Source organism: Panthera tigris, chromosome A3 (assembly GCF_018350195.1).
Source record: "Panthera tigris isolate Pti1 chromosome A3, P.tigris_Pti1_mat1.1, whole genome shotgun sequence".
NCBI classification, from domain to species: Eukaryota; Metazoa; Chordata; class Mammalia; order Carnivora; family Felidae; genus Panthera; species Panthera tigris.
Genome location: NC_056662.1, coordinates 67,453,960 through 67,475,861, shown reverse-complemented (window position 1 = coordinate 67,475,861; position 21,902 = coordinate 67,453,960). Strand labels below are relative to the sequence as shown.

Below are 21,902 nucleotides of genomic sequence, written 5' to 3'. Positions count from 1 at the left end.
GAGGGGATAGCATGAGCAAAAGCACGGCTGTGGAAAAAAGGAAAACAAGATGAGTCTTACTTATTGGGAATAAATGTCCAGCTAAAGAAACAGGAAATAGGTTTAGATAAATGGCAGGGGTGGAAGGGAAATTGGATTACTGAGTCTTGAAAGCTGGGATACAGGATTAAAAGCTAAGAAGTAACTCTGATAAAAGTAGTAAGAAGAAGAAACCACCCAACAGAGTAGCCTTTATTCAAACATCACAAATATTCAAGACTCCCTTTGAGTTTGACCTAAATCTAAAAATAATCAGGAACCAATTGGCATTCCTTCCAAGTAACATGCAGCCATTGGAATGAAGTGGAAATGGAATGAAAGGACAGAAGATGTGGAGAATGATCAACACGGAAACAAATGTTTGGATGATCCACAGATTCTGTGAGCTCCTAGGATGGGACCACCCTACCAAACTCAAGGAACAACCAAAGATTCCTTTCACACATCAAATTTCAGCATGTGCACATGAGAGCTGCACAGTATTTTTATTATGGGGCCATTAACTTATGTTAGTTATGATTTTAAGAAGAATAGTGCCTACCAGCAGGGCATAATTGCCCCACCTCTGAAGTTAATGAGGATTGCAGATCCACCTCTCCTAGGTGGCCCCAGGGGGAGGGGGCATTGTGCTTCCATTCCTTCCTCACTCTCAGCCCTTCATCTGGAAGGGGAGCAATTAGTCATTTGCTTGGCACTTGTTCTCAGCTGAATGGGCCCTTCTGTAAGTGAAGGACCCCGTGGAGCACCCTGCTGGAAAAAGGGTATTACACTTAAAGAGGAAAGCCTTATTTTCTCAGCTATAAAGTTCAACTCCCTAATTAGAAAATAATGAAAGCAGGCCTTATCTCTTCATTATTAGTAGTATTTGAAATTTTGCTTTTTGTGGAACCTTTCCTGCCCTCCCCCCACCTAAATCTTTACCAACTGTGAGCTCATTTAATGAAAACAGAACACTTCACTTGATGCTAGAGAAGCTCAGTGGGGCTAATGCTAAAACTATGCATTATACTCTTACGTCCCTTTATAGCCACTTTGGCTTTTCATTAAATCTCCTCAAGAGGCCACCTTGAAATGTACCCCCCCCGAGTGAGCAGGATTTGGCTGCATTGCACCACCTTTAAAATATTCTAGGTGACTGGTCATACCAGTCTCAAAAAAGAGACAACTTTGATTCATGTCTGAACTCTACAAAGAGAAGGAAAGGTCATGGCAACTAATTCCCTAAGGCCCTTCAGAGAAAGAATGCCTGGGAAAGGATGACAAGATTCCAGGTTGCACCTGTCATAAGTCACACTCAAGAGGCTGCTGGGCATTAAGACAGAAAGCCTGGATTCTAGTCCCGGCTCTGTGTCTATGAACCTTAGTCAATTACACCACCCAGACATGCCTCTGTCTCTGTGTATCCAGTGGGATTATTAATACCTTTGGTGCAAATCCAATCGTGTCATGTCAACTACACAGCATCGCCATGATTAAAAGCTAATATTCAGCAAGCCACTTGTTTTAGACCATCCTGTTTCATCTTTTTTTTTTAATATTATTTATTTGAAAATTTTTAATGGAAAAACGGAGTCACTTTCCATTTGTCTTTCCAATGATACCCCTTTACATCTTACCTAGATTTACCACCAATTAACAGCTTGCCACGCCCACCCCATCTCTATGTATCTTAAGTATACACAACACATTTCCTTTTGGGCAAACCATCCAAAAGAAGTTTATAGATATTATGATGCTTCATACCTTAAACATTTCAGCATGTATCTCCCAAAAACAGGGACATTCTACATAATTACACCATTATACCTAAAAAAATGAACTTGACTTTAATGGCATCCTCCAACCCATACTCCACATTCCAATGAAAAAGTCCTTTATAGAATGTTTTTAAACTCAGACTCCAATCAAAGTTTATGCATTGCATTTTCACTATTATGCCTCTTTAGTCCTCCCAACCTCACCTCCACCCCAAGATCCGCTCCCCTGCCTTCCTCTGTTCTGTATGACACCAATTCCTTGAAGGAGCCCAGGCCAGTTATATGGATTCATTTGACTGTATTGTCAGGATTAGATTCAGGTCAACTTTTCTGCAAGAACATTGCAAAGGGCATGCTGTATCTCTCCCAGTACATCAAACCAGAAAGCATGTCGTGCCATGCTCCTTGGCCATTTGGTTAAAGTGGTGACTGCCAGACATCTTCATTGTAAGAGCACATGTTTCCCTTTGTCATTAATAATAAAGCATGGTGGGAGACTTTGAGTTGATGCCGCTAGCCTGTTGGCCAATAACCCTTCATCTGATGGTTTCAGCATCTGCTGATTATTCATTTATGTAGGGTATTACAAAATGGAAGTTTTAAATCTCATCATTCTTCCACATTTATTACCAATGCTCTTCCATAAAAGAAGAATCCTCTCTCTCTCTCAATCTCATTCTTTTTAAATATCACTGTGGAAGTAGATTTTTCAAAAATTTTATTCAATATATTATAATCCATTATAATAATAATCCACATGAACTTGGCTGAGGGCAACTTGAGGGGGAACATAACAACTCCATGCTGCCAAAACACAGGAGGTATGCCCGCTTCAGAGAGAGGGTTCCCTTGCCATTGGGAATGTGAGACCCACAGAAGTGGGGGAATTCTGATGAACATTCAAAACCAGGGTCATGGCAGCATATAGAGATTGGCCTGATGACAGTGACTGGTGACAGTTATCCATACAACCACTGCCAGGACATCCACTAAAGAAGTGTCTCCATACACTTCATACACAAGAATTATTCATACAAAAAAGGACTGCAGAAAAATACCACAGGGAGAAGAAAGAGGTGAATTTAGGATCCCTGTTCTTTAGGTAGGTATTTGTATAGTCATTTGATAAAAATTTGCTTATAGATATACCACCATAGGGCATATTTTCTAAAATAGAAACCCTGAGGCCACTTTTTGAGACCCTGCAGATCTGCAAACATAAATGAAGCTTTCTTCTTTAAAATCATCCAAAAACTAGGTGGTTATATGATCTAAAAGGGAACTATGGAAGACCATCTAATACTGTTAAAATGCCAGAAAATGCTTTTAGAGCCCCAGGAATATTAGGAGTTTGTTTTAAGGGAGCATTCACAATTAGAGTATCATCTGTGATTAAGTTCTAAAGCCTGAATCTTATTTTGAATAAAAAGGTGACATTCTCTCTTTTTGAGTCACAATTACTGACATTTGAATAGAGAACACAGACAATGCTTTAAAGTAAGGTGCAGCTATTGTAATACAGGAGAGGGGGAGAAACCATTTCCGTGCCTGTGACTGCATCCCCAAGGCAAGGGAAGCTGTCCTCATTTAATTCTGACACCATGAAGTCTTGGGAAAAAAGTTATCTGAAGTGACTCTCCAGCTGTTTTAAGGGGCATTTTAAAGCATTGTGCAGGCCTGACAGCATGAGGCCTCCCACTCACATTTGTAACTTCTCCAAAGTAAGGAAGCCACTCTTTTAATCAAAACAAGGCAACACATTCTATTGTGCGCGACTGCTAAGAACAAAGCTGAAGAGCGACAACTAAAAAGGAAACGGTGAGCTCCATTCTCTGGGAAGTCGGGACAAGTAGGACCCAAGCTATTAAAAAAGACATGAAAAAATGTCCCAATACAAAAATGTCAATGATGCCAACACAGACCAAAGGTGTCAGCGGACCTTTGGAGAGTGAGTACACGTAGGGCAGCCCAGGCCACTAAAATGACCTCCGCCACCAGGAGCAGGAACACCTCTACCCCATTGAACAGTTCAATTAAACAGACTGCTGCATTTCACAGAAATCCTGTCCAGAGCAGGACAAGGGAAACCCCTGCCCTGTATTCTGGTCAGAGAGACGGAGGCTACTACAAGATATAATAATAATAATTAATAATAATAATAATAATAATAATAATGGCAACACATTAAGCATTTACTGTGTTCCAGGACTTCTTTCAAAGTGTTTAACATATGTTATGCATTTTAATACACACAACAGTCTTTTGGGGTCAATACTATTATTATCATCCCTGTTTTCAGATTTGGAAATTAAGACACAGAGAGGTGAGATGACTGAATAAAGTAATTCAGCTAATAAGTAGTGGAGCTGGGATTCAAGCCCAGGCAGTTGGGTTGAATACTTGCAACCTTAACCATGAAGCTTCACTTAGAACAATGGCATTGTAAGCCCCACCAAAAAAAAAAAAAAAAAAAAAAAAAAGTACAAAATTCTAATATATATCAAAACTAGGATAAGAACAGCACATAAAAATGACAGAGAATGGGTATCCAGACAACTGCTGGCAGCTTTGCTTTGCTCAAAACAGAGTAGGGGCTACTTTTTTTAAATTCACTATACATGTAACTCCATCACTTAGAAGGTAGAGACAGTGGTAAGGGGACCAGACTCTGGACTCAGTTCTGTCCAGCAGACCATCTGATCTGTATATGGAAATGGTGAGAGCTATGTCATCCAATGCTGTAACCTAGGGCAAAGGCCCCAAAGTGGCATGCCCAAGGCTCACTGGGAGAGCTTGTTCTAAAAGTACAAATTCCTGGATACCACCACCAGATTCTGATTCCACAGATCTGCAGTGCACCTGGTCAGTAGGTCTGAGTCTGCATTTCTGGCAAGCAGCTCCGGTTGATTCTGAGTCAGGAGATGAAGGGGAAATGCTTTGGCAAACATTGGCTTGGACTCTAAGAAATCCAATTTCAAAGCAGTTCTGAGAAAAGAACAATATGATTCCTTTATCTACAAGAGATTGCTATAAAGGAATTCAAACTCCCAATGATAAAGGACTGCCAAAGAATAATATTCTAAATGTAAAATAAAAAAAAAAAAAGAATTCCAGTGGGATTGAGCTGCTAAGGAGGCAAGAAGATTGTGTGTAACTGCACAAGGCAACAGGCATAAACCAAGAAAGTACCTAGCCCCTCCAATTCTATCATATACATGAGGAAAGAAAACTACTGAAAAAAATGGCAGCCAGTAATCCTGGCTGAGAGCTCATATGTGAAGTTGTAAATTCAGAATTCTAGAAGAAAGCACATGAGAGCAGGAGAAGCCAGAGAAGGCTCTTCCTCACGTGGAAGGGTGAGGCCACTGCTCCACCCAGCCTTTTGACTAAGCTTCTGCTAGGGAGCAAGCATTATGAGACACCCGGGGGTTTTACAAAATGAATTAAATACACTTCCCCTGTTCGATCTGAACTAAAATTAATAAGGAGACCTTATGAATTATTCTGTAATCTCTGTATTTTCTGAATTCCAGTGTTCAAACATCATGCTTCAACCCTGAGTCCTGCTTATTTATATTCTGGTTTGTCTCAGATGTGCTGTGGATTGATGGAAAGAGACCCCCACCCCCAAATATACACCACACACACACACACACACACACACAGACCACAAGACAGAATTCCATGTTTGTTTTATTTAACAAAGGCTAGAGAAACCTTGCAGTCAACAGCCATGTGGAACAGGAACATCTGGGGAAGATATCTAAACTGTTTCTCAAGTCACACCCACCAGCCCACCCATGACATGGCCATGCAACTACCAGCAACCCCTTAAAGGGAAGCTAGGGTCTTGCCAGATGCTGGAGTTTAATTTGATGTTATACTATATAGCTCTTTCTCACTTGAGTATTACATCATTGTGCATGAAGGACTTACACAAATATTTCTAAGACTGTGCCTTTCAAACTTGCCCGGTTGGCTATGATTAGAAATTCACCTTACATACACCCATTTGTTCATCCAGTTCATTTAACATATACTTATTGTAATCCTCCCAAGTGCCAGGCACTACTCTAGATACAGGGGATTCTGCAAGGAACAGAACAGTTTCAAATCCTTGTGCTCATGAAGCTAACTGCTGGGGAAGGTAGATGATAAACAAGTATGTTATAATCCAGGGTCAGATGCTGATAAAGCCACAGAGGAAAAACAACTCAACAAAGGGGGATGGGAATGCAGGAATGCTGGGAGAAGGGAAGATGGTAGTTTAAATGGGCAGCCAGGAAGGGCCACACAAGAACATGTTATTTAAGCATAGCCCCCCAGGAAGAGGAAGAGGGGCCGTTTGGATATCTCAGGGTAGAAAAGTAGTAGCAAGCAGTGAAACTGACATGCTGGAAGTAGCCCCAGACACCGTGTGCTCTGGTCCCATTTCTGCCTCTTGTGGGCTTTAGACAAGCCATTTTCCTTTCCGAGACTCTTCCCTTCTTTATAAAATAAAAGCGTGCCACTTGATCCTCTCCAAGTTTGTTGCAGGCTCCAACATTTCCCGACGTCTGTCTTCTGAGGAGCCTCTTGTGTCTTATTCTGAACAGATGTAGATGTTTCTATGTATATGTGTAGGTATACTTTTAAGTATGTAACATACAAAAATGGTGGAACAAAATTCCATAAGTAGTACTACCCTAATTACATGCAACACACTCCAGTATCTTCCATTTTGTCCCATTCTGTTCTATCTCATTTTGCAAAATGCCGATTGCACCCAACTAAATTGATTTCGCTATCCACTAATTCGTCTTAAAGAACTGTTTATAGGCACTGAAATCTTCTTGGTTATGGAGCCAAATATGGCAGCAACCAAAACACATACTCATCCAAGAAAAGGAAAAGCTAACTCCATACCAGAGCCTTCCTCTGCCCTCCGCTTTCAGCCTCCCAGAAAGCACACATGCCCACACAGGCCTGAGGAGGCAGAGGCAAGACTTGAGCATTGGACGGTTCTGGCCACTATTTCTGCTTCCGCCGCTGCTTTCTTTAAGCTTGAGCAGACAGCACGACGACAGTGAGACATCGCTTTCTCATCAGTAAAATGGAAATGGCAATGAGGATTAAGTCATAAAATCGATGTCGAATAGCTGGTCAAGTATCTGGCACTTAATAAACACGTAATAAATTGGTGCTGCTGCTGCTGCCAAACTAGAGTGGTGGAGGTGAAGCCAAACTAGAGCAAGAAGAAAAAAAGAGAAAAACCCAGCTCCCTCTCACCAGGTCCTCAGAATCTAAAACATTAGACAGAGGTGAATGTTGCATACGCCAGTAATTATCTTAGTAGTAAATGTCACAGAAGGAAGAATGTGTGATTCCAAAATGTGCTGCTTTCACTGCTAAATCCTCTCTCCTCTCCCTTCAGCAAACTATATGGAAATGGGTTTGAAGAAATACAAAGTCATGCCTTCAACGGGACGACGCTGATTTCCCTGTAAGTATGTGCTATTTCCCCAGCTCATGAATAAAAATGAAATATTACTCTGGCTACCAGATCACATTCAATCTTCAGCAACTAACTCAGGACAAAAATAAACTTTCAAGTGGCTAGTCCTCAGTGTTTCACGCATGTTACTAGGCAACTGGCTGGCTAGAAACCCCAGAGCACCCTGATTTCAAAGACAGATGCAGCCCGGAGACATTCAAGTTGACAGTTTGCTAAAATATTCAACACCCTACTTTTAGTTTCATCTCACAGCCTCCCTCTCTAGCCCCTTCGCTCAGGTTGATGGCATGTTAGAGTCAGCACGATTTCAGTGAAGCAATTCTTCCCCCACCCCCCCTGCAGAGAAAACTGGCAATCCCATTTACCGGCCTAATCAGCCACAACAAGCACCCTCGCAGTCCCATCCCCCTACTGCTGGGGTGGGGTGGGTATGGGGAGCATTTTCCACAGGGTGAGGGGCCCTTGTGCTTACACCACATCGCACCCAGTCCCCAGTGTTAACAGCATTTAACTCAAGGAGAGCATCCCTACTAACTATCCTTCATTGTTTCCCACCTCTCTTTCCTTCTATGGCTTCTTTACTAAAAGATTGGCTCATTTACAAAGCCTACTGGGGCTGGGGCCATTTGAACCCTAACAGGTAGGAGTAAGGTAACAATCACCCTACAGTTGGATATAATAAAAACTAAGCAAACTATTGAAAACTTGAGCCTGAAAAGCTCAACTGAAGCCAAAATTAAGGAAAACAAATGAAAAGACTTTTATGATACGTTGTATCAACCGTAGTCTATACCAGTGCTTCTCATACTTTAACACACACAAGAATAAGGTGCAGATTGTTAAAACACAGATTCCTAGGCCCCACCTCCAGAGACTTTGCTTCATTGCGGCTAGGGTAGAGCTTGAGAATTTGTAATTTGAGCAAGCTTCCAGGAGATGCTGAGGCTGCCAAGTTGGGTAACATAAGTCTTTACAACATACTATTTATTTTAACTATACATATTAATTAAATACTCTAGTATATTGGTACCATGCTACAGAGCTTGGTGGTTATGAGAACAGATCTAAGAGTCACTAACTGGGTCTTAAACTCCAATGCTAGTATTTATCAGCTTGATCACGAGCAAGTTACTTAACCTATCCCAACCACAGTGTTCTCATCCATGAAATAGAGCTATTAATAGGCTTATTTTGAGGATATCCCCACCAAAATGAAAAGGTCTGTTTTGTATCCTCAGTACTTAACACAGTGCCTAGCACAGAGTAGGTGCTCATTTATCATTTATTACATTGCACAGCTAATTAATTACAAATGAATGAATGAAGGAAAAATAATTACATTTTTATGCTCTTAGCCTGAGTCTGGCACATACCAAGTGCGCAAGAAATGATAGCTTCCTATCATGGAGAAAAATTTCCCTCATTTTCTTGTTGACTTGAATCTAATGAAGAGTTCACTCTAGCCAATTGAATCTGTTTCTGCCAAATTTAAATCAGAGGCATATCCTCTCCTGGCACAGTGCTTTCAGATGCCTCATGCTGTTATTCACTCAACAAGGGTTTGCCAAGCATCAGCTATGTTTGAAGGAATATGCTACATTTGGGGTGGAAATGAAAATGAGTAAGGCCTGGTGTTTGCCCCACAGGAGCTTACGGCCGAGGAAGAAGCATTGCCAGATGGTATATAAACTGTATACTAAGTAGTAACTAAAACAGAAGACAAAGTGTGATGCCTCCCCTGAGAGAAGTAAAGTCTTCTGGGATTTCAAAGGCAGAAAAGAAGGAAATTAGAGAAAGCCTCCTGAGAGATGTAGACTCTGAGCTGGGCCTAAGTTGGACAGGTAAAGACAGAAGGAAAATGCATCCCAAGCAGAGGACAACAAAGAGAATGGCCCAGAGGGGGAAACATGTGTTCACAGAGCAGCAAACAGTACCTTTTAAAAAGAACTAGATGTGGGTTAGGGACAAAGCAGGAAGGGCCTTAGATGCCACAGTAAAGGATTAGGACTCTCTTTTATAGAAAATGAGAGGCCGTTGAAAGTTCTGGGATGGGAATGAAGTATGAGGGTGCTTAAAGAAGGTTCATCTGTTGGCAGAAAGGACAGTGGTTGGGGTGGGGGTTGCACAGGCTAGAGACAGATATCGGCTATCTGAATAGAGGGGGTAACTGAAGGCCTTTGTGGCTGAGGTCACCTGGATGAGGGGGCAGAGTAAGAGAACTGAATATAAAATTGGGGGACACCAAGAGAGAAGGAAGAGAAGCAGAGCAAAAGCAAACAGAGTGGGAGGAAAACCAGCAGAAAACATCCTTGGGAGGTCAGAGAAAACAGGACGTCAGTCAAGAGGGCCTTCATCAGCAGTGTCCCAGCTGCATCAGGGATGCCAAAATGGGATGTGTACCTCAAAAAGTTCAACTAGTCAAGATTCTGTATCCCCCACATCTTACTGTTGCAAGAAAGAGGAAACCAAGAACACAAATCAGTTTGCCAAGAAAACAAATCAATTTCATTCATTTATTCATTCAACAAACATTAAGCATCGCCAGTATATATTAGGCGCCATGTTAGGGAGCTGGGTCTGCAATGGCAGAGTGGAAAGAGTCCTTGTCCTCATGAAGCTTCTGTTCTAGCAGAAGAGACAGACAAAAAGGCAAGTAAATAAATGAACTTACTGCAGATAGGAATATATACTATGAAGAAAATAACCCATTACTGAGATCTATGAGAGTACAGGGGCTGTCTGGCTTTAGGTTAGGTGTCCAGGGATAGTCTGGCCATGGATGTAGGCTATCCCTGGGCCATGAAACGTAGGCTGAACCCAGAAGATGACAAAGAGTGCACTATGGCAATAGTGAGGGGAAGCGTATCGTGGGAAGGGGGAACAGGATGTGCAAAGGTCCTGAAGTGGCAAAGAAAAGTAGTTGTAACCTCCAGGAATTAAGAGGAGGCCAGTGTGGCTGGAGGGTCATCAACAATGGGAAACCAGTATGAGACAAACCTAGAGATGGAGAGCGAGCAAACCATGCAGAACTCAAGGGCAATGGAAAAGATTGTAAATTCTCTTCTAAGGGCAAGGAGGTCCCCTGAAGGATTGAAGGGGGGAATAGCTTTCAAAACTGTCAAGCAAAATTTTCAAAGTGTACCTTCAACCCAGTTTCTACACCTTCCTCACAAATGGGCCTGTCCAAAGTTGTTCAGAATGATGACACCAAAGCCCTACAAAGTTCTTGAATTTTCTACCTACCTAAGTTTGGACAGGGTGGAGAGACACAGCACCAGAGGGTTGCCCTCAGACGCCTCCAGGGTTCTGAGAGTCACCCCTTGTCATTCTCAGAGCACCCCACTTATGAAAATTTTGGGTGGGGCTCGGGGGTTCTTCCACTGTGCTTCAAGAGGTTATCCTGTGTGTGCTTCTCATACCTGGAAGGCTGTGTCACTTGAGAACCTCAAAGTGACCCCTAGGAAAATGTGGTAGACGAATCTGATTTGTTTTTAACCGAGTTACATACTGCGGAGTTATCAGTACACAGAAAGATCTTTTAATAAAACACGTGAAAAGTTCTGTCATGAAATTTGAGCAATTAATTTGACCTGGCTGACATGACGATTATTTGCTCACAGAGCCCCATTTCAATGATTTATGACCATAACAGAACATAATTAAAACAAACCAAATCAGGGAAAAGAGCCATAGAGGTTTGGGAAGGAAATTTTCTTTTGATTTAGATCTTAAACAGCAATTGACTCTGACAACCTCATCTCTTTGAAAGTAGAAATACACCCAGGGGATAGGACTGTGTGAGACTGACGGGTGCATTCTGATGGAAGGGCTGAGGATTTCTGAGGAGAACGCTTAGTAGAAGCATGTGGAAAACAGCCACCCAGGGAGTGAGATGCAGGGGGGGTTGCAGTTTTTAAATGGCAGGGGTGATGTGGAGACATGCAGAAAGACAATGAAGAAGATGGAGAGCTAGGAGACGAACCAGGTGATTGCCTATGCCTCCCGCAAGGGAGGGGAGAGTGAGTGTTTGTCTATTTGTTTGCCATGTAACACTGTAACAGTGATGCAGGAGAATCCTGCTATGCTTCAAATCATCACATCGACAATGGATGCATTTTCCAGAATGCCCTGAGTCACCACTCTTCTGTTGTGGAAAGAAAGTGCTCAAAAGAAGGCTGGCAAGCCTGAGCCCAGGGACCCCTCTCCCAGCTCCCTCGTCCACCCAGAGAGGGGCCTGGGCTTGGAGACACCAGCATCAGGGCCCAGAGAGCAGGCTGCTCAGCAGCACCAAGCTGAGCTATTCCTGAACAGTTCACCCTGAGCTGCTTGGAGCTCAAGGAACAGAAGCCTCGGGTAGCTACTGCGTAGCAGCGTCTGGTCGTGCCACAGCCTTAACAGCAGTGGTCCTCAACACGCACACCTGAGGACTATCATGTACCCAACACGGAACCCCAACTGGGGCATGCTGGGTGTAGGGCAATTTTCTGCACAGGCTGTCCTTCCTCCCCTCTCCTACCCAGTGAGAATGCATATCTGAAAAGGGTAACTTTGAATGGACCCTACTTTTTCTTTTCAAGTAAAGTGTTTGCAAACTTCAGCATATTGCTATTAACCAGCTCTGAGGCCTCCAAGGTCAGGGCAGCTGAGCACCTGATACAGAGCAGGCTGCGCCTCCACCCTTCAGCCTTGAACACTGGAGCAGCACTTCCATCCCCGCCCAGCTGTGAGGTAGCAAACCTTCTCGACTCCAGAACAGGAAAGGGTGAGGACTTGAAGCTGCAGGACAAAGCGTTCTACTGAGTGAGGGGGAATCTGCAGGGGAAAGGTGGGCCCAGATGTACACGTCGACAGTTTTACAATAAGCCTGGCACCAGCATGTCTTTTCCCCTTCTTCTACAATCCCCCTTTTCCCTCTACGGGCTGAGCACCGCACAGGCAGGCTGCTCTAAACGCACACGCAGCGGTGACTGTTAACCCACGAAGTGCCAACCCCACTAAGAACACTGTCCTTCCCCACAGGGAGCTCAAGGAAAACACACACCTGGAGAAGATGCACAATGGAGCCTTCTGGGGGGCCACGGGGCCTAGCATCTTGTGAGTACAGTGGTGCTGCCTCCCCTCCCCACCCAGTGGTCCAGCCACACTGTCCCCAGCCCGGTTTGTGACAGTCAGCCTCTGCATGGGAAAGGGCTGCCGTTAGCCAATAACACTAACTGGGGGCACTGAAATGACAGAAATCGATGGTCTCCGTTCTAGAGGCTCAGAGTCTGAAATCAGGGTGTCGGCAGGCTCGTTCCTTCTGAGGGATGTGAAGACAGGATCTATTCCCGGCCTCTCACCTTGCTGCTGGTCCTTCCTTCTGGTTGTGACAACGTAACTCCAGCCTTAACGAGGCATTCTCTGTGTGTACCTACCTGCCTGTCTCTGAATTTCCCTCCTATTATAAGGATACCAGTCATCCTGGATCAGGGCCCATCCCAATGACCTCATTTTAACACGATTACCTCCGTGAAGATTTCATTTCCAAATAAGGTCACATTCAGAAATACTGGGGCATTAGGACTTCCACGTGAATTTGGGGGAGACACAATTCAGTGTGTAATACCAGGTATGGAGGTCCACCTCATGTGCTAGCACAGGGAAGGCTGCCCACCTGGCATCCACTCGTGGGCATCCAAGGCCAGAGATCAGACTTTCCCGTGGCACTTGTCCAAACAGAGCTGAGCTACTGTGCATCAGGCTCCCTGAGGAGGCAAACAACAGAACCAAGTTTCCTCAACTCTTGGTAGTTTCATGTGAGGACATGCGAGAAAGTGTAAAGGAACAGGAAACTGAATCAAGAGTCTCCTGACAAAGCCTTGGAAAGCCTGAATATCCCATAGGAAACAACTGTAGCTGTAGTCAGGCTTCGAGCAAAAAGACAACAGGGTTCCAGAGGCTCTGCAGCTCTAACCTGGGGTGACCTCATCTTTCTTCCACAGAGGTGCCAGGCCCTTTACTCCCTACTCTAGTATGCTGTTACTCATTCACTCAACAAACACTGATTGAACACATCCTGTTTACCAGGCAGCATGCCGGAGAGACTGGTGAGCATAATAGCTCTGGTCCCTGCCTTTAAAGAGATTAGAGTCACCGAGGGGAGACAGCAATAAATAGGCAAACAAGTGGGTGATTTTGAAATTAGGAAAGTGCTAGAAGGAGAGTGAACAGTGCAATCCAGTTCATTTGCTTGCTTATTCATTCACTCATTCATCCATTCATTTATCCCATAACGATTTTGTAAGTCCGTACTGTGTGCTAGGTACTGGATTAGGCAGAGAGAGAGAAACAGAGCATAAGAAAAAGATGTCTGCCTTCCTTCACAGAATGGGGGAAGACAGACGAGGATCAAATAAGTAAATAAAATATGTAGTATGCAGATGTAGGCGCTGGTTGTGAGGGAGAAAAATTCAGTTGGCTGAAGGAGGAGTTCTAGGGAGAGGGAGTTACCATTTTAAAAAGGATGGTCAGGGAAGACTAACCTGAAAAGTGTCATTTAAGCAAACGCCTGAAATAAGTGAGGGAGCAAATTATGTAGGTATTGACAGGAGGGGCATTCTAGGTAGAGGGAAGGGCAAAGCAAAGGCCCAGAGGCAGGAACTTGCCTTGTGTAATGGAAGAAAAGAAAGGGGGCCAGTGTGGCAGAGCAAGCAAAGAGGAGAGTTCTAGAACATAAGGACAGAGAGGTGGCAGACAGCTGGGTCGTGAAGGGCCTTGTGACCATTATAAGGACTTTACCTGTGTTCTGAGATGACATGAGGCTTTACAGTTTTGATCAGGGGAAGGAATGAACCAACCCAGTAATTCTTAATCCTCGAGCTCCTACCAGTATCAACTCATGATTTTGTCTACTTTCCAACTCCCACCATTATTAATCCCAACTCTATTTCTTAGTTCTTGCCCCTATCAACTCCTAAATACTTCTTAACCCTTATTTGCTACCAACTCTTGACTCTGCTTCCTACCCTGCCACTGTCAACCTCTGTGCTACTTCCTAACCCCCACTACTGTCAACCCCAGACAGCATCCAGTTCCTAGCCCACAGCACTATCAACCCCTGACTTCACCTAATCCCCAGCTCCTGCCAGTATCCATTCTGACTCTACTTCTTAATTCCTGCAACCATCAACCCTTGACTCTGTTTACTTCCTAATTCCTGCCACAAAAACTCCAGACCTTCTCAATTTCCTAATTTCCATCACTCTCAATCCTCAGTCTCTCTCTACTCAACCTCATATTTTTGCTTCCACTACCTCATGGCTCATGCCAAGTGTTTTCTCTGCTGTGTCTCAGCTTCTGCCACCCTACCGCACAGGTCCTGTATGTCTCATGTTCAAAGTACACCAGACTTATAATCGTACAGGTTGGTTGAAGACTTTGCAGTCTAGCACACCCTGTAGGCAGAGCTCTTAGAGCAAGCTGGCTACCAACCCAGCCACTAGATAGCCAAAGAGAGTTGCCTCTGGGTCAGACACAGTATATGATGAAGTTAGTGTGGTCGTAAGACACCCTGCCTGCTAGTCTTTGCCTGAAGAGCTGCTTGGTCCACCTGCTTAGAAATAACTGCGAGTACTGGAGACACCGGCCCCGTCTTGGCCAGAACAGTTGGACCAGACCTAGTCTTATTTCATTAAGCAGCTGTTCTCATTACACGCTTAGAATGTAAATGGTGTCTAGGAGCGTTCCTTCCACCCACAACCCAAAAATACTTCCCCACTGGTCTTCTACTGAGACTGAAAATATATTATCAGAAATTTTACTCCTCCATGATAAGACCTTGCCTTTTCTACAATCCTAATTTAAAATATATACCCCCCTCAAAAAAAAAAACCCATCAGACACACACAAGTTGTGTGCTGTATCCCTAACACATCCAGGATAACTCTATAAAGCAGGATGAGAACACTGGTTACCTAAATCAATGAGTACACAAAAGCAGCAGTAATCTGAAGCCCCTGAGGTAAATTCTGCTGTCTTAACTGTTCCACCAAAGGCCCACACTAGCCATCGCTCCATGTTGTCAAGTTCATCTATCAGTCATCTATTGATCCCCTCCCATGTGCTGGGCACTAAGCATTGGGACAATTTTCTGAGGGGGACTGTGCTGCTGGAAAAGTTTCATGGGGGCATCAGCAGCAACCACTTAGGAGATGGGCAGGATTTCAAAATTTCCACGGACTCTTCTTCCTCTTCACATTTAACTTGTTCTCAGACATTATCTCAAGTCTAGAAAAGCCAAAAAGTTTGGGACCTTGTTTACAAAACCTAAGCTTTCCACACAGTTCTGCTTGCCCGGCCAAGTGCTTGCTTGCTTGCTTTGGACTGGTGAATCCAGTTTGCCTTTAGAGAAGGTGCAGTCTGCATCCCAGGCAGATGACAGCTAAGGCCATAAGCAGCTCCTAACAGTATAAGCAATCTGTGCTTCATGAAAACCTACCCTGTGGGGCTTGAACAAAGACGGAGGCATCTGAAGCCCTGAGTATTTCCCCCTGGGATACAGCACAAAAGCTGAAGTCACTGCATGTGTCTACTGTCTCACAAAGCAAGTAGTTATTTCATGCCTGCTAAGTGGAGAGAGGGAGGAAGGAAGGGGGGTGGGGGAGAAATGCTAATGAATGTATGACAGGTGTAAGGAGTTACACTCAACCTTGAAAGGAATAATGGGGTGCATATGAGGAAAAAAACACGGCGTAGATTTTGAATTTTTATCTTAATGAGAGTAACTGAATGGACAATTAGGGGGAAGGCAAGATGGAGAAAAGATTCCTCAGAACCTAGAACAGTACTATTGCTGACAGGAGGTTTCATCCTATACAGTAAATAAAAAGGCTTGCTCCTTTCTATTTTTCAGGGATATTTCATCCACCAAATTGCAAGCCCTGCCTAGCTATGGGCTGGAGTCCATCCATACACTCATTGCCACATCATCCTATTCTCTAAAAAAACTGCCATCAAGGGAAAAATTCACCAACCTCCTGGATGCCACACTGACTTACCCCAGCCACTGCTGTGCTTTTAGAAACTTGCCAACAAAAGAGTAAGTAAAAAAAGAAAAAAAAAAAAGGTAGTGCCTGCCAACCTGTGGCAGAAACAAATTTCAAAACAGTCAACTGGTCGACAGCTTCCTGCCCCTTCACTCCCTGCTCTAGATCAGCTCCAAAGCCATGGGGTCACTTTCAGAGACACAAGAAGAAAATGAGCCATCCTGTTTCTTCCCGAAAACTGATTTCAGTCAATTCACCCTGCAGCTACAAGACCTTTGTAGCCTATTCCAGGATAACTGAATTATAATAACCTTAAATTAGGCTATAATTGCAGTTGCAAAATGGAGTATGAAACTGACATCTTAAAGATCAATTAGCTCTAATCCTTATCAGAGAGCATCATTTTTAAAGAAGGAGGGAAGTAGGCTCAATAGAGTAAATTTTACCTAATGTCTAAATCCTTAATAATAAAAAAAAGTGGACACAAAACTCTACAGAGGCTTTTTTTAAAGCTATTTCTCTCCCAGCAAGAAGACCATCTTTCATTTCAGAACAGAATTCTTGCTCTCTAAGGATTAGCTCAGTGCCTGAACAAAAAGGGCACAAGCTCCTGGCTGATTTGAGTCCAGTGGGGGGCATCTTACTGATTCCACTGATACATTTCAATCCAGAATGGAATGACAGGGTGTGCAGGATTTCATTCTTTTCTTAAAGATTGTTTTCCAGAATTTTTTTTTTAACTAAGATGCATAATAAGAAATACCTCTTTTTACGCTGCAAACCAGTACACATCACATAGGTAACAAATAAAACAATACTTAACTTTTTTACATGTGTGATACACACAGATTTTTCTTATCTATTTTACTCTACTTTATTTCATGTTTGTTTGTGTTTTTAATGCTAGTCTTGTGCACTTTATTGTTTATACGACCCACCAATGGGTCACAACTCACTGTTGGGAAAACATCTGCCCTAAAGTGTTATTACACAGCCTAAGAAGATATTCTCAATTAATTAGATGAGGCACTGGAAGAGTGACACTAGGATGCTGCTATTTTTGTGTGGAATCAACCTATTTATAATGAATCAACCAACAACATATTACTGTACATCTACTTTGTGCCTTGCAGAGGTACGTGAAGCTAGATCTGAAGCTTTTGATGTAACCAAGAAGACAAAGTACTCGGAGGGCCATGCATCATTAACTGAGCTTCAAAAAAATATTAATTGAGCACTTATCTAGTTCCAGACATTGTGCAAAAGTCTGAAGATACAAAAATAACTAAGAGCTCATTCCACCCAGGAAAATCACAAACAGCTGTGTGGTGGTAATACACAAGAGAGCCGATGTTTAAGTACAATATAGCAAATGTAATGGTAGAGCTCAGAACATAACAGAATACTCTGGGAGCACAAAGGAAGAGTTTCTAAACAGCAACAGAACTTACAGAAGACTTCCTGAAGAAATGACTTCCACTGAGTTTTGGAGAAGGGCTAAGAGGTGGCTAGGCAGGTGTGGGTAAAACCATGCTGAGAAGACAAGATAGCTCATGTGAAAGCACAAAGGCAAGAGACAAAGGATGGAAATCCCTCAGAAAAACTGGAACAAGATGACTTATGGGTACATGGAGGACACAGAGGGAGACAGGTTGTGATGGGCTCTGAGTCCTGGGCCAGGTTGTTCAGAGGATGGGGAACCACTGACGAATTCAAAGCAAAATTACTCAAATTTGCTTTTGTCAAATAACACTCCAGCAGCTCTGGAGGATGGCTTGGAGGTGAGCAAAGCTGGTGAGACCGATTAGGAGAACAATACAGACCCTGGTTTATGATAAGGCTGATTCTGGACACCTCAAATTTTGTGGCAAAGAGGGCACATCCCTTCTGAAATTACTGGCATATAAAAAGCTAGTTCAGGGGCTTTTTATTCTAGTACATGAAAGAGACTACCTCTGGGTAAAAAAGGTGGGGAGAGATTATGCAGTTGTAGGCCAGTATCAAAGTGAGATAGGAATACAGTCACACAGAGGTTGTCTTGATTGGGATTACAAGCTTTAAGTGACTCCCTCTATATCCCTAAAGCTCGAAACCTTGGATGCTAGGGAGATGGGACAGCCTGAAGCTGGGCCAGTGGAATGTTTATGTAAACTCTAAGTCACCCCCCTGCCCTGCAGCTGCTGAGCCTGGATAACACACACAGCTGCCTGGGCAGATGGTCCCAAAGACCTCCTTGGTATCTATGATTAAAATTTTTAAAAAGAGTAGATGGAACTCAGCGCTATGAACTGAAGGCTAAGAACAACCACATTTCCTGTTAACTATAGATTGTTTCACACACAGTATCTCTAGGTATCAGATACAGAGCCAGCGTCAAAACACACACACACACACACACACACACACACACACACACACACACACACTTTGTCCAAATTTGAGGATTTATAAGGCTGACTCAAAATAACAAGCTGATTAATTTTTGAAAGTGAGTCCAGTAGGTCAAATAGTTCTGCTATACTATCCACCTTCCTGCTTTGCATACAAAGTTGTTTGTATAAGGAATTATCTTGTTAATGCTGGAGAAGAATAACATAGAAATTTCTAATTTAGACTGCCTCATTTCTCCTTCCTCCTTAGGAAAGGTTGGGTTTCTCACCACCTTCTCTCCTTCCCTCTATTTCTTCATCCAGTTTTCCTTTGTGCCTCCCTTTGGTTTCACCTTAGGAATATAGTAAGTATAGGCCCCTTTTAATTTATTGATACTTCTTCCCTTTCCATTAGGCTAAGCTTCTTGCAATGATGGAGGAGTAGAGAACACCCACATATATTTCTGCACATAAGGAAACAAAGCAGAAAATTCACATCATCATGTCAGGTCCAGTCTCTTCAAATCCTCACAGAAAATATTTCCCAGTTACAATTCAAAGCCATGAATTCTGAATGGCTATTTGTTCATCACGAGCAATGTGGTAAGGAGAGTGGGGAGGAGCAAACCCTCATATACCATAAGGGTAGTTTTTAATAAGCATCGAAAAATCTGTGATTCAATATGACCAATTTAAGTTTTTTCATCTCTGGAGCCCACACAAAACACTTAGCATGCAGAAGCATTTTATCTAAGCTGGAAGCCCTCTAATGACAATGCCAAAGCCTTCCCTCTTTCCCGGGAAAATGTTTCAGTCAGGACAATGGTGCAGAACACGACTGGCGTAATGGGCAAAGAATTTGGATGAACAAAGCATAAATAGACATGATCATGTTTAGTTTAAAGACCAAAGGCTCAACTGCTTTTTTTTTAAACCTCTTTTCTTTCAGGCAGAATTTTTCATTTTCCATTTTTGAAAACTTTTCCAAACAATGTGAAAGCACAGCAAGGAGACCAAATAATGAAACACTGTAAGTATTTGCATGCAAAGAAACTCAGGAAACCATGTCTCGTTCTGTGTGCACCTTATTATTATCAGTGCCAATGCTTTTCTTTTGATAAAAGTCTTCATTGGAGGGATGTTTGCAAAGCACTTTTTAATAGATTTAAAATGGGAATTTTTTCTTTACAAGTGGCATCCAGTTGAACAGACATTTAACTGTTTAAAAAAAAACTCTTTAAAAAAATGTATCTACACATTCATTCTATAATTAAATTCTCCAAAGAAATTAAAATTTTTATTTGCAGGTATTTTGAGGTCACTTAGGGCTTGTTAAAATGGCTTCATTTAAAAAAAATGACTTCATTTTTAGGAATTTTCACTAGTCAGTGGTCAGCATTCCACAAAGATTAACTGATTGCAAACACGGCTTCTAGAAGCAGTCACTTCCTTTCAAAGAGATTCAGGCCACCTTGACTACTATGCTCTGGAGCTTAAAATTATTCAACCTCAATGCTATCACTAACATACACTGGATGGGAGATCCGTTTCTATTCTACTGACTGACTTTTTTAACATTTTTCCTGGCTGCCTTGGCATTTCACCTACCTTCAAATGTAAAAGATCATGCCTCAAAAGATACTCCCAGTGTCCCTAGGCCACATTTACTGTGATTTAGAAGTTTTATTATTCCCCCTATGTGTCCTTCAGGCTACAAAACCTGATACCCTTCTAAAACACCTTGCCATTCTCCATTCCCTCTTCTACATCTTTTTTCTTTTCTCTTGTTTTTTTTTTCCCTATCAATCTGCAAGTTATGTAGAGGCAGCAGGGTGGTATGTTGGAAGGACCTTGGGCTTTGGGGCTTCTCAAAGTTGGATGTGAATCCTTGGCAGTAATGTTCCTGTAACACTGGGTATCCCTGGATAATAATTACCTTTTTTGAGACATTTTCCCTCATCTGCAAGGGACAGCAGAGATATCATTTGGCTTTCAGAGCCATAAAAGTGAAGAGAGTTGTTACAAAATGCAACAGCATCTGGGGTACATTAGAAATACCATACTCTGTATCCTTTTTTCTTTCATTTAGGTCCAACACCAACTGTCCTCCAGTGTTCTTTTTCCTCACCCTCCCTGCTCTTGTCTGGATGGTCTGTCGGTCACCTTCCATTAACTCTTTTGCAACCTGTGGCTTTTTCCTCATCAACAGGAAACACTTCTGGCTGGAGTCATTGGTAGCCTCAAGGGGTAGTTTTGGGGACAAGAGACGTTAGCCCACTCTCAATCATCCTCATCAGCCCCACCCCAAGCCTTCCCAAAGAAGTCTACAGTCTTGAGTTTCCTATGCTAACACTGCTGTAAAACAAATCCCCTAATGTCCAGCATCCCCAAAACTATGTGAAATTAGTACATAAACTCTAGGTAAAAAGAGTGTGCTCCCTGTGAAATCCCCTTGCCCCCTTTCCCACCACAATGCTATTCCTAAACCCCTGGAGGTGAGAAATTCTAGAGCCAGTCACTAAGCCCTACCTACTCTCCCCAAGGTATCAGTGTCCTTGCTCTTATTTATGGCCGGTCCCTTTGTTCTCCTACAGTCCCCGTCTTTCCTCCTGTCTTTGTTCACTGCAACTGGAGTGGCCCCTCCTTCCTCTGACTCAGTGTTGTAGGCCTATTCGAGTCCATTCAGACCCTTCAGTACTGAAGACAGCTCCCTGCCGGGTTTTGTCAATAAGCATGAGGCTCCCCTCAGGAGCTGTCCCAGGACACAAACCTAAGTAGCAGGTAGGTATTTGGTCTGAAAGCAAATCACCAAGGAGAAAAATTGCTAGACATATGCTCAGTAGGGCCAAAAAAAAAAAAAAAAAAAGAAAGAAAGAAAGAAAAGAAAAAGAAAAAAAGAAAGGACAAAGGACCAGAGGAGTGAGAGAAGGAACACGTTTGACCTCTTACTGATAGAAATTTATTCAGAAATCATGGCAGAATTTTTCAAAGCTTTGAATTAGTGCTTCTGAAGTAATTTTACTGGTAGCAGCTAAAGTAGTTTTGATAAGGGGAAAGCAGCAAAGGAAATAAGGCAGAAATAGTTGGAAAGTTTTCACCTGACTTAATAAAGGCTATTATTTTGGAGGAATCCTCCAGGGAACTTGCTTAAAACACAAGTTCCTGGGCTCTGTCCCTAGAGAATTTGATCCAGGGTTTGTAGTAAAGCCAGGAGTCTGCA

The 21,902-nt window shown here is 42.9% G+C and overlaps 1 protein-coding gene across 3 annotated transcripts in view; it reads left to right on the top strand.

Moving 5' to 3' along the window:
- Positions 1-21,902, top strand: part of LHCGR (luteinizing hormone/choriogonadotropin receptor) — a 119,893-nt gene that overhangs the window by 28,554 nt on the left and 69,437 nt on the right. For all 3 annotated transcript variants that reach the window (XM_042981350.1, XM_042981351.1, XM_007084717.3), the window contains exons 7-10: positions 7,210-7,278; positions 12,310-12,384; positions 16,181-16,366; positions 19,632-19,712. In XM_042981350.1, the coding sequence (XP_042837284.1) occupies positions 7,210-7,278; positions 12,310-12,384; positions 16,181-16,366; positions 19,632-19,712 (411 nt within the window). The remainder of the gene's footprint in view (positions 1-7,209; positions 7,279-12,309; positions 12,385-16,180; positions 16,367-19,631; positions 19,713-21,902) is intronic.